At 36.0% G+C, this 12,696-nt stretch overlaps 1 protein-coding gene across 1 annotated transcript in view; it reads right to left on the reverse strand.

Moving 5' to 3' along the window:
- The window catches only part of CSMD1 (CUB and Sushi multiple domains 1), a 1,311,413-nt gene that overhangs the window by 710,488 nt on the left and 588,229 nt on the right, over positions 1–12,696 (reverse strand). The window contains exon 4 of the mRNA XM_075145187.1: positions 2,182–2,376. Coding sequence (XP_075001288.1) covers positions 2,182–2,376 — 195 coding nt within the window. The remainder of the gene's footprint in view (positions 1–2,181; positions 2,377–12,696) is intronic.

Below are 12,696 nucleotides of genomic sequence, written 5' to 3' on the forward strand. Positions count from 1 at the left end.
TTAACTGAAATAAGAAAAAACAAAAAAACACCAAACCACTGTACAAAATGTGAAAGCAGGGACAAGCTACTTGAAAGGAATATGGAAGTATTGCTCAGGAATGCAGGGATAGAAGGAGGAAGACCAAAGCTCAGATAGAATGAAACTGGTGAGGTATGTGAAAAGCAGTCATTCTAGAAACCATTGTACAGGTATATCAACAACAAAAGGAAAATGAAGGACATGGTGGCCTGCTGCTCAGTGGGATAAGTGATCTTGTGATGAAGACATGGAAAAGGCTGAGGCACTCAATGCCCCCTTTGCTTCTCTCTTCATTAGCAAAGGCTGCCCTGAGGCCTCCCAATTATCAATAAAATGGAGAAGTTTTGGGAAGAAAAGTAGTAGCTACAGCACAGGAGAAACAATACAAGGAACTATAGAAGTAAACAGGATATGTGCCAGTATGCACCTAAGAGTTCTTGGTGTGTCACAGTGTGAGGCTGCTCTGTATCATCTTTGAAAGGTTGTGACAACTAAGAGTGATACCCAATGACTGGAAAAAAGATAATTTTTCATTTCTCATTTTCAAAAAAAGCAAGGATCCTAGCAACTGTATATCTGTCAAGTTCACTTCAGACCTCCAGAAAATTATGGTGAAAGTGTTTATGAAAACCATTCCCAAGCACACAAAGGACAAAAAGGTGAACAGGAACAGGCAGCTTTTGCCAATGCAAATCATCCTTGGCTACCTGACTGCCTTCTTTGATGAAAGGATTTAGCCTGACGTTAATAAGGTTTTCACAACACCATTCCCCACTATATCCTTGTAGTCAAATTGAGGGCATATGGACTGGATGGGTGGACTATTACGTGCGTGAAAAACTGTCTGGACCATCAGGCTTAGACAGCAGAGGCCAATTCTTTAAAGTCAAGCTAGTGGTCAGTGACTTGCAGCATTCCCCAGGGATTCAAACTGGGGCTGAATTTATATAATATCTTCAGCATCAGTCTGGGGGATTGAATGCACCCTGACAAGGCTTGCAGATGGCACCCTGAAGGGCAGGACTGCCATTCAGACAGGCTTTGACAACAGGCTTTGGCAAGCTGGAATAATGACAGGAATCTCATGAAATTCCAAAATGCAAAGTCCTATACCTGGAACAGGATCATCCCACGCAAAAAAGTATTTGCTAGGTGGCAGCTCTGACAAAATGACCTGAGGTCCTGGTGAAACACAAGCTGAGTCAGTGGTGCACTTTTGCAGCATTGAAGGCTTACCTCATATTGGGTTGCATGATCAGGAACATAGCCAGCAGGTAAAGAGAGAGAGTTAAAGACAGTTCATCTACTTGACACTCAAGAGGCCCCCCCTGGAATGCTGTGTCCATCCTAGGGTGCCCCAGTACAGAACAGACACGGACATTGACAGACTAGAACAAGTCCAGAAAAGGGCCATTAAAATGGTTAAGATGCGGAAGAACATGATATATAAGACTAGAGAACGAGGGAAATGGATTTTTCAGCTGGGACAAGAGGAGGCTATGAGAAAATCTAACTGCATTGTTTAGTTTAGGAAAGATGGAGCCAGAATCTTTTCATAGGTCCACAAGAGGAGAAGAGGAAATGGACATAATCTGTAAAAAGATAATTCAAATTGGACATGAGAATGAGGGCAGCTAGGCAGTAGAATGGATTTCCAGAGAAGCTTTAGAATTTCCATCCATCTCCATCTCCACGGAGATATTAAAATTTCAATTAAGCCCTGAGCAACCTGACCTAACTTTAAAGTTATCCATGCTTTGTGCAGCAGTTGGCCTCAAAGGGATTGGACCACCAGAGGTCCCCTTCAAAGATGATATGGTTGAAGATTTCAAGCTTCTCCTTCCTGGCAGAAAGTTTCTGAAAGCAGAAACTTGAAAAAGTATTTGCCAGGTTCTGCCATCAAATTGCTATAGTTATCCCCCACATAAATGAAAGGAAAGAAGGTCAGTAGATAACATCTACCTCTGAATGTAAACTCTGGAGAGTCATTTTTTCTGACCTGTGATTGCAGTTTTAAATGGTGTAGATTTTTAGACAGTACATTAGTACATTTACATTTAGAAAGTAAAAAAAAAAAAAAAACCTCAAAATAAATTTATTTAATTGGCTGTTTTAATATTGTCTTAATATTTTAAAGATATTTCATGTCTTCATTTTTACCTCTGCAAAAAGGAACTGGAAAATCCCATGATGCACCATTTCCAGGACTCACAATACATGTCAACATGGCATGGCCTTCTAGGATGTAACCAGAGATACAGCTATATCGGATTTTATCTCCAATGTTGAATCTTGTTCCATGAAGTACTCCTTTAGGTATTTCTCCTGGGTTGCCACAAGTATGACTAGGTAATACTGTCAAAAGAAAGAAGGAAAAATGTTACAGTTAAAAACTGTAGAACGAAGTAATAAATACTTGTCAAACTATTGTAATTAAATAATTGTTTTTATTACTATTTTTTAAAACAGTATTCCTTATACAAATAAGGAGAAATTATGCTATGGAATGTACTTTCACAAAAGATTTCAATTTATAAGAGACATCATGACTTTCAAAGCTAATTTCAAACTCAGTTCTTGGTTTAAAAGTCCTTCAGTGAAGTTCTTTACAGATCTATTTTCAAACAAAATATCCTATAAATCTTTCGGTTTCTCTCTGTTTCTCTGTTTCTCACAGAAATCAGAGATCTAAGATTTCTGTGCATTACAGGAACTACTTAAGGTTGCTGAGTGAGTAGCTACCAAAGCTAGAAGCAAACAATATGATACCTGACTTCTTTTGTGCTGTTTCAGCAGCCTTAATAGAACTCTGAATGAAGTAAAAGAAGTTTTTATTTAATTCTTTTTTGTAAATATTGCAAAAATATTCATACAACATCACTATGGATCCAGACAGTAGAAGGCACTTCATGTACAGTTTTCATTTTAGTTGATAGAACAGCAATTTAAAAGAATCCAATAATTAACTGGTCTCTGACGGTAAATTAAAGTCCAATGTATATTTAAAAAGTTTGCTGTTTTGCTTATTTTCAAATTACTCCAGGTTCTAGAAAATAAATTAAGTCAACCTTTGTTAACAGAAACAGCAAATATGAAGGAAACAGTAACTGAGCAGTGACATTGGGATGATGTGAATGGACATACTTATTTTCTTTTTTATTATAGAAAGTTACTACCATTTGTAAACATTAGTTATTTGGAAGAGATTGTCTTAACTAGTTATCAGTTTAAAGATGATACTCCTCCTCCGAGGAAAAGCAAAAGTGTGTATTGGGGAGGAGGAAAATGGAATTGTTTTTGTTCTGCATCTCATTTGAAAGTTATTAATGGCATGCCATTCCTTTCATTGAAGTAGTACAAATTAAAATTGTTTAATTTCCTTTAGAGCAGAACAAATAAGTGCAGAAAGCTGAAATATGTCATGAACAGAGCACAAAAGACAGAGTGCAAAAGGTAAATGTGTTCATCAAAGAAATGGCGGTCTGAAAAGCTCACATGTAATTCAGGTATTGTTTCAGAAACCGCATGTTTCACGGAGAAATTCTTTCACCCCATACTTCTTTCTTTCCTTACTCTACCCATCTGCAGAATAAACATAACCATACTAACCTCACTAACCTGCATGTTGAGAGGATTAATTACTCAACACAGGCACATCCTCAGAGTGTTGTAAAGCATTATATCAATATATCAATGCTAATTAAGCCCCATTATACCATGTAAGTTCAATTATTGAATGCACACCCTTAATTCATTACTCAAACAGTTAGTCACACTGGCATTTAATTGATCATAATTGCACTTAAGTTACAACCCAAATTACATAAGAAAATTTCAAAAAGGCCAAAAACCATAAAGCTAAAAAAATTAAAAGAGAGAACACTTTCACTTACAACATCCTTTTATGGGAAAAATCCTAAAAATTTCTATAAATATTAAGAAGATAACAAAAGCCACATAACACTCTAATGAACAATGAGTTAGATAAATGTTCTACCAATGTTGCAGATCAGAGATCTAAGATTTCTGTGCATTACAGGAACTACTTAAGGTTGCTGAGTGAGTAGCTACCAAAGCTAGAAGCAAACAATATGATACCCGACTTCTTTTCTGCTGTTTCAGCAGCCTTAATAGAACTGAATATTTATTTGGATATGCTCATTCACATTGGAAAGAGATTCAGTATTTGATTCACATATATGAGGATGAATACATATAAAATAAACTAAAGAAAGTGATTTTAAGACACCGGAATAACTGGAATAAAATCAAGATACTAATTTACATTCCAAAAACTTGGCAACAATGATGCCTTATATGTTACAGCATATATTGCTATCTACTATCATATGTTCTATAGCACTATTAAAAATGCTACCTCTCTCTTGGCAAATTTTCCCCTTTTTGCTGCTTCAGTCATGGTGGGTTAATACAGGTAATTTTGCAAGACAAGTCAAACAAATAAAAATTTGTTACATGCTTTGACACAGGAGAATACCTGCATTTGAAACAAGAATCTTTCTTTCTATTATTTTCAAATCAAAACATTTTTACAAAACACTGTAATGTGAAGTAGTTTCATCATAAGATCTGGTGTATCCAACAATATTTATACAATCCAAAACTCAGCATTTATTTTTATGAGTGGGTGTGCTATCCGGAAAAAAAATGCATTATTCAAAGATACAGATGATTTCTGAAAAACTGCATTCCCAAGGAAAACACATCACAGCAAATCTACGTCTGCCATATACATGACAACTGGCACTGGCTAACTGTTGAAACTGTATTGCAGCAAATCAGTCTTCTATCCATGTAAAGGAGGTCTCCTACAATATGATGTTTTTCTGCCTCTTCTTACCATTACATCTGTCAAGAACACCAGAAAAAATGGGACTTGGCATCCTGAAACTGGCACTCATTTTACCACAATCTCCTAAAAAACAGTGAAAGATGAGTGATCTGAGAATGACAGCCATGTTCAATAATACATGTAATAGTTCACAGGATTTCACCGCCTGTCAAGATCAAGCATTCAACTACATTATTTATGTGCTTTTCTAAAACTTTGATTGAAGTATATTGAGGTAGCCACACAATTTCATCTGCACAGACTTTACTGCTTCTAGTCTGGACCTAAGATGAATTATCCTTTGAAGGTTCCTAACAGTAAACAAATTAGTTTAATCTTTGGATTATTAGAGTTCTGGCTGACCAAAGCTATCATATGCAAAGGGTATATATGTCCATCAAGCTTTAACTTCATTTTCAAGTTTTCAGTAAAAGACCCATATTTTCCTGTAGTGTTACTGAGGTCTACTGTCAATAGGATTGAGAATCTGCAGTCGCTTCTGGAGGAAGCGCGTAGAATCACCAGTGTCACAGCATCTTTCACTATCAAGATGCTTGATTCATGAAATAATTCGATGTTCACTGTGTATTGAGAACAATTATAAACTATACTACACAGAAGCACTGAAGGTAATGGATTTTTTATATTGACCTAACATTAGTGTGTTCTCAGATAGCATGCTTTATCTCATTTTTCTTCACTCAAGTTCTTCCCAGGTTTGAAAAAAAAAAAAATATTACAGTGTTTGGAAAGGAATCTGTTTAGTCTTAGTATTTTAAAAGCAAAAATATATACAATGGGATAGCCAAGCAGATCCATCTCCTAAGATTTCCTCCTCAAACGTCTATCTTCACCATTACCACAGACATAAGAACCTGCGTGGACTCCACTTCCTAGCACAGATCAATCTGGGGCATTGTGCAGAAAGATTTATTCATGAAATTAAAGCTAAAAGATAGGCCTTCCTCATACATTACCTGTATCTTCCTAGACAGTAGAACTGTTTGATAAATGCACATGATCAAAATCCATAATGCAATTTATTAATTAGATAACAAGCCAAAGGTTTTAACTCACTATTTAAACTAACTATGTATGTTATATATTGATTTTTTTAGAACAGTATTCAAAACATCATACTCTATATGTTAAAACATAACACTAATATTCATTATCAGACAGCGGCAAAAGGCTACACCGCAGGCAGGACTGTAAAATGTAGTAGAGAAATGGCACCATTTTTGACGATATATGAATAATCAATTAAAGGTTGTTAAATAAACTCATATTTAACAAATTACGCATTCTCAGATGGCCTGTATCAGATTATTTATTTACACAGTCTTTTCAATACTCTTTCTGAAGCTAAACTCCATATTTATTTGCAGCACAGGCCATTTGAAAGCATATTCACAGCACCTTAAACATAGCAATCCTTTGCTTTCACTCATGGAGAGTTTCCTTCATTTTGTTGGATATATTAGATTTCATCATCTAACCCCTTCTGATTTATCGTAACAGAGAAATCACCTGAAATTATATTACAAAATATAAATGGTAGCTGTCATTGAACTGAATAAACTTTTGAATGATTATTTTATTCCACCTAAGTTTTCTTACTATGGTCATCACACTAGAATGCAAGTGTCTTTATATATGCAAAATGCCTATATGTTTTTCCCATGTTCACTTCAAACCCATCATGACAACTACTGGCAATGTAATGTCCTGTTTTGGCAACATGTTTTTTTGTACTTTGGTTTGAAAGGTCAAGTTAAAAAAAGATAATTTCTAATAAATTCTGAAGGTTTTGAGGGCTCTGGCAGCCCAACTCCTATTATCTTTTCCATGAATAAGGCATCTAGATTTGAAATCAATTATAAAACTATGAAAATTAACTTCCCAACCTTTGCTGAAAGTGCTATGCAGAGGCTCAATCTGACAATGATTTCAGGAGAACATAATGGATTTTTTTTTTCTTCAGATGTCACGATCATAAACTAGATTACAAAGATTGCCTAGAGGTCCTAATAGCAAAAAGCTCACACTGCTTAAGACAGTTAAAGATAACAGTTTCATCCTTCTGTGAATCAGTTGCTCAGCTTTTATAGGCCACTGACACACATGGTAGTTGGAACTTGAGAGCAACAATCCAGAAAGCAGCTTAATTCAACTTAAAAAAAACAGGAAGGGGAAAAAGGAAAGGAAGGAGCAAGGTGCACGTTTTTCCTTCACTTATTTCAATAGTTTTACAAGACTTTACAAGGATATATGTTATTTGTTTTTTTTTCCTGTTCTTCCTGAAACAACTGGAAAAGTTTTCTGGGTTGCACCTAAGTTCAGCCAAATGCAAACTTCCCTACTTCTTGCTGTTCCACAGTCCATCTCTTACAGTCCCTTATGTGTTTCTTAACATTACCTTCTTATATTGGTGGCCACAGGCAAAACCACACACAAAGGAAAAAGCTTAAGTTAGGATGAAGTCAGAGTCCCTTGATATGGTTGACAGCTTTGGAATTACAACACTGGGAGGAATTTCAGCAGCTCTGTGGAGAAAATCAGGGTTACAGAAAATTTCAAGGCATATGTCAAGATGTTTAATAGGTGTGATGCACAGCCCATGATACCCTGTCCACATGGCTACAGTAAGTGTTGTACTTTGCAGTTCCATGCATAAATAGAAGATATACATACAACCGTATTTCCAGAGTCATAGAAGAAGAAAATAGTTTTTGAGGAGGGTAATAACTATACTCGTGATGAAAACAGAACAAAATATGCTAACAAATAAGAGAGGAAAAAACTTGCAAGAATGGCACTGAAACTGAAGTCTCTGCTCCAACTCAGAAAAGCAGCTTCATTTCAAAAGGAACTTAGGAAAAAAAAATTAATAGCCTTTTAATCTACCAAACTAAAAGTGCTGTACTGAACAACAGATGGACTTAGAAAGATACTTATATGTATATACATGTAAAAGTATTTTCTTTAATAAAATTTTTCTGGAAATAGTATAATGGTTTCTTCTAAGGTGTAAGAAATGAAATTTGCTTTGAAAAACTAATTCTAAAGAATTCTGTAGAACTCTACTTGCCATTTCTACCTACAAAAAGACTACAAGATCGATATATTTGATTTTTTTTAAGTTTCTAATGTCTTACATTAAACTCTGTTACAGTACATTTTGACCTCTCTTTTTTAAATAATTCCAAATATTGAATCAATTGAAAAGCATGTAATATTTCACTGTCAATTTATTAAACAACTTTGTCCTTTCTATTTCCAGGAGCTATGCACAATGAATAGTTAATTGATCTACAAGCGCTGATTTCCACATTAGTATGGGACATGCAGAAGCATGTAGGTCATTTGTCAGAGGACAGTACCATGACAGAAACTGCACAGTCCTACCCTTAGCAAAATTCTTCTTTATTCTCAAAACCAACATGGCCTGCAAACTTGCTTTCATAGATATGACACTTTTTGAAAAGCAAGAGTTCAGGGTGACACCAAACCAGGGAGCAGTCCATACATTGAAGGGCAGGATTGCTATTCTCCAGGCTGTCGAGATCCCTTTGAAACATTTTGACACAAATATCATGAAATTCAACAAAGGCAAATGCAAAGTTTTGCCCCCAGGACAGCATAACACCATGCAACTGTACAGTGTGGCGCCAGCTAGCTGGGAAGTAGTTTGGCAGAAAGGGACCTTGCAGCAATGTGCTCTGGCAGCAAAGACACACAACTGCACCCCAAACTGTAGAAGAGTCAAAGAGCAGCCAGCAGACCAAGGGAAATTATTATTCCCCTCTATATTGCACTTGTGAGTCTCTAGCTGGAGTACTGTGTCTCATCTGGGGCTTTCCAGTACAAGGAGGAGATTAACATACCAGATCAAGTTCAGTGGAGCACCACCACAATGGTTAGGGTCTGGGGCACTTGTCCTGTGATGGGAGGCTGAGGGAGCTGGATTGTTCAGCCTGGAGAAACGACTGCTTTGGAAAGGGGGAATCTTAATCCTGTCTCCATATACCTAATGGGAGAATGTAGAGATGATTTTTCTCAAAAGCGCACAGTGACAAGATGGGATGCAACGGATGCACGTTGCAACAACGGAAACTGCATTTAGAACTTCGAATGTTTGGGTTTTTTTCCAGCTTGAGAGCAGCCAAGGATTGAAGTAAGTTGCCCGGAGAGATTGTGAAAACTGTCCTTGGAAACATCCAAACATGACAGGACAAGTCCCTGTGCAACCTCATATAACTTGGTCCTTCTTTGGTGGAAACAAACACCAGAGACCCTTCCTAATTTAAATCAGTCTATATTTCCATCTTCAAGAAGTTGGGTGACAAACAAGCCCCTTTAGAACCACTGGCAGCTAGTGCTACTTAATCTGATTATAACTTTTTCCTAGTTTTTATGGTCCTGAGCTTCAAGTTCATTCTTGACTTTGATTATATGCTTCTGGAACACAGATTATGCAAGCACAGACAAAATGGTAATATCTAATGTAATACAGAGTATTGGTCCACAGCTAGGGCCCTGGGTTCTATAGAAATAATAAAAATAAAATAATTTTATGTTTAAGTTCTAATATTTAAAAAGCCCCCAGTATAATAAAGATAATGTGAAACCACATAATAAGAAAAATAATAGTTAAAAGAAATGCCTCCCACAGGAAGTGTAATTCAACAATTACTCTCTGTTGGTACTATCGCTAAATTAATTTTTACTCTATGTAGTAGTTTTGTTACGATATTGAATAAAGGCTCCTGTGAACACTCAATTTTTATTCTATTTGTTTTAGTGTATATATATTATATGTACATACACACATATGCACATTAGATCAAAACAGGAAATCTTCAGTTTGAATGCCTCCAGTTTTAGGTTTTTTCTTAATATGAGATCCCAGGATTTCTTCAAAACCTCTTCCAGCAGCTGATATGTTAAAATACAAATCTCACACAAGACATCGATTTAAGCTGACTATTAATCTATTTGTGGGGGGAAGGAAAAAAAAAAAAAAGGAAGATAAATATGCATAGAATTTTTACCTTTATTCCCCATGAAATGAAATGAGGAATTTTTTCCCAACGGCAGAGTTACAAAAAATCATGTTCAGAATCTACTACCAGAAGGGTAGTACCCAACTTTTTGTCATTGGCACATGTGCTCATACACACACCCATGCAGACATACAATAAACCTTGAAAGCTTTAGTCTGCAAGTTACCTAACATCAGATATTTACATCCTTCTTAAAAATTATTTCATCAAAAATTAATGGATTTCATTTGGTTTACTCTAGGGGAAGGAAGAGTTCACTCATAGAAACCTAAACATAAAAATGCAAGTTCGTGGAATACCTGATAATTAAGCCATATTTACACTTCAAGGTGCCAAATGCAGCATTCAAGAATCTACATGGCACACAAACGTACATACTGAAGCATCAAACATGGCCCACTATTTATCTGCTGGCAACTTTTTTATTCAGACTTTGTTGGGCCTACTTGAGATTTTTTTCTTTAAAAAACCCAACCAACCAACCAAAAAACCACAGCCTTATTGGCTTACAGAAATAAAGCTGTTAAGTTTATTATCATTAGCTGAGCAAGTAGAAACCTGTTTTTTCATAGAATCCAAGGATAAGAGGAAATCTGTTCCCTGCTATGTGTTCGTTTCTGTATTTGTGCACTCATAAATCATTGCAATATTTTCCATATAAAATACTTGGATCATATCACAAGAAAGCTCCAGCTTTCTTGTTTTACAAGCATTTATCCAACTGTGTCTGTCCGTCTCTAAGGATGTGCAAAATTGTATTGGATTGCACAGCTATGAAAATCATTTGGGAGTATGCAGCAACTTTAAAACTCTAATACATCTTCCACACTGAGATTGATATTTTAATTTTCTTGTGCAGGTAATAACAAAAGATTGATGGATTTTATTTTTAGTGTGTTTACTTTTATTATAAAGTATGTAATAAATGTCTTGCCGTTGGTTATAAGACTATAAAAGTCAATATTGTACAAACAATGCCAGAAAACTCTCAAGTGCAAAGGCAATCTGAAGTTAAAGCTAAAACTTTCTATTTCCTCATACTTATTTTGCTTCAGATGTACTACACACTTCCCTAGATGAGCTGAGATCAGTGAGCAATATTTCTAGATTTTAGCTCGCTCTTCTTGAAACAGGAGAAAAAGTGGAGCATGACAGTCCAGGCCGAGGCTATAAAAAGCATTTGAGGCTGTGCAGAATTTATAAATGGAAACTTTGCCAGCTACCAGAGATTAAAAGTCATTAGTCATATTCTTAAGAATATCAGAATCATGCTTTTCCACCTCCTCTGAAAAGTTCAGTGTGTTCTATGGTCTGTCTTCCAGTTTGTCAGTACAATCATCACAAGTGTGTGCAGTATCTGCCCTTCTCATTCTGAGAAAGATCATGACGACCTTTTGGCAATGAAGGTACTCCTGATTTCTCAACTATCCTCCCACAGCGTTACTTCCAAACTGTCAACATAGAAAATGTAATCGGAAGACTACCTCTAGCTCACCACCTCATGTATTATAACAAATAAAACCAAGAAAATACCTTTTTTAACCAGACCACTTCTGAGGATCCCACTAGACAAAACACCTACACTCAACTCATAAAAATCAAATCCATCCTGTGCTTGAAAGTCCATAGGATATGAAGGTAAAAATGACAATATCTCTGTGTGTTAAACAAGGTACTTATCAAACAGAAAGATAAGTACAAGAAACTGCTAAGACCTTATCTGGAGTCCTGCATACAAATCTGATTACCCATGTTCAGATAAGAGTAATTCAATCTGAAGCAAATGCAGAGCAGGGCTACTGAAGTGATCAAGAGCTAGAGAGCTTTTAAGAGGATATTGGAAGATTTTTACAGCTATAATCCGAGAAATGAAGATTAAAATGCAGTCACTATGAAGACACTGGAAGGCAAACACCAGGTCATAAGAAATATTATACAAGCTGAAGGCAAGGTTGGGACAAAAATGAAAGCGCATTAATGAATCACAATTACAAGCAGGTTGAAAACGAGAAGCATTCTATGCAAAACGTGAAACTATGGGGCAGTTTCCATACAGTCATATGGAGAGAGGAGACTGGGGGGAGTATGACTAGTCTGAAGCTGACCTTAATTTATAGCAATTTAAAAAAAAAATTACTCCCTGTGTCTTATGGAGTCTGATCAAGGAATGCAGAAGCTTCCTCATCTGTCCGACACAACTGGAGACAAAAGGTCTAAGAGATCCACTTGCACACCTCCAATCCTGTCAGCCTACCAACACACAGATGTTTGGGTCTGACATTTTTTTTCATTAAAATTGACTTTGACAGAGAATGAGAAAGTTAATTGACTTCTGATTTTACATGGAAAAGCACACATTTCAAGATGGAAGACAGGAGTGTACCAAGACACTATTATCTTCATATACTTACATGATTAAACAAAATATATTGCACAATCAAGACTTTTGTATTCTTGTTACTATTAAAAAAGCAGTGGAGCATGAAAAGATTTACATATATCTTACCCAAGTATATATAAATTTCATACATCTAGCAATCTGAAGCCTATTTTTTCCTAATACTTGTTTTTCCTGGAAACCCCTTGAAAGAAGACTTTGTCTGATCCATATTGAGAATTATGTTATTAAGACAAGAGAACAAGCTTACACTTAATGAGCGCAAGACAACAGAACACATACTACAACTATACAGATGAATTGTGAATAAAAACTGTTGGAGACAGATTTCACAAACAGATATTCTCTTTATTGCTCCC

Source organism: Calonectris borealis, chromosome 3 (genome assembly GCF_964195595.1).
Source record: "Calonectris borealis chromosome 3, bCalBor7.hap1.2, whole genome shotgun sequence".
Lineage (NCBI taxonomy): Eukaryota > Metazoa > Chordata > Aves > Procellariiformes > Procellariidae > Calonectris > Calonectris borealis.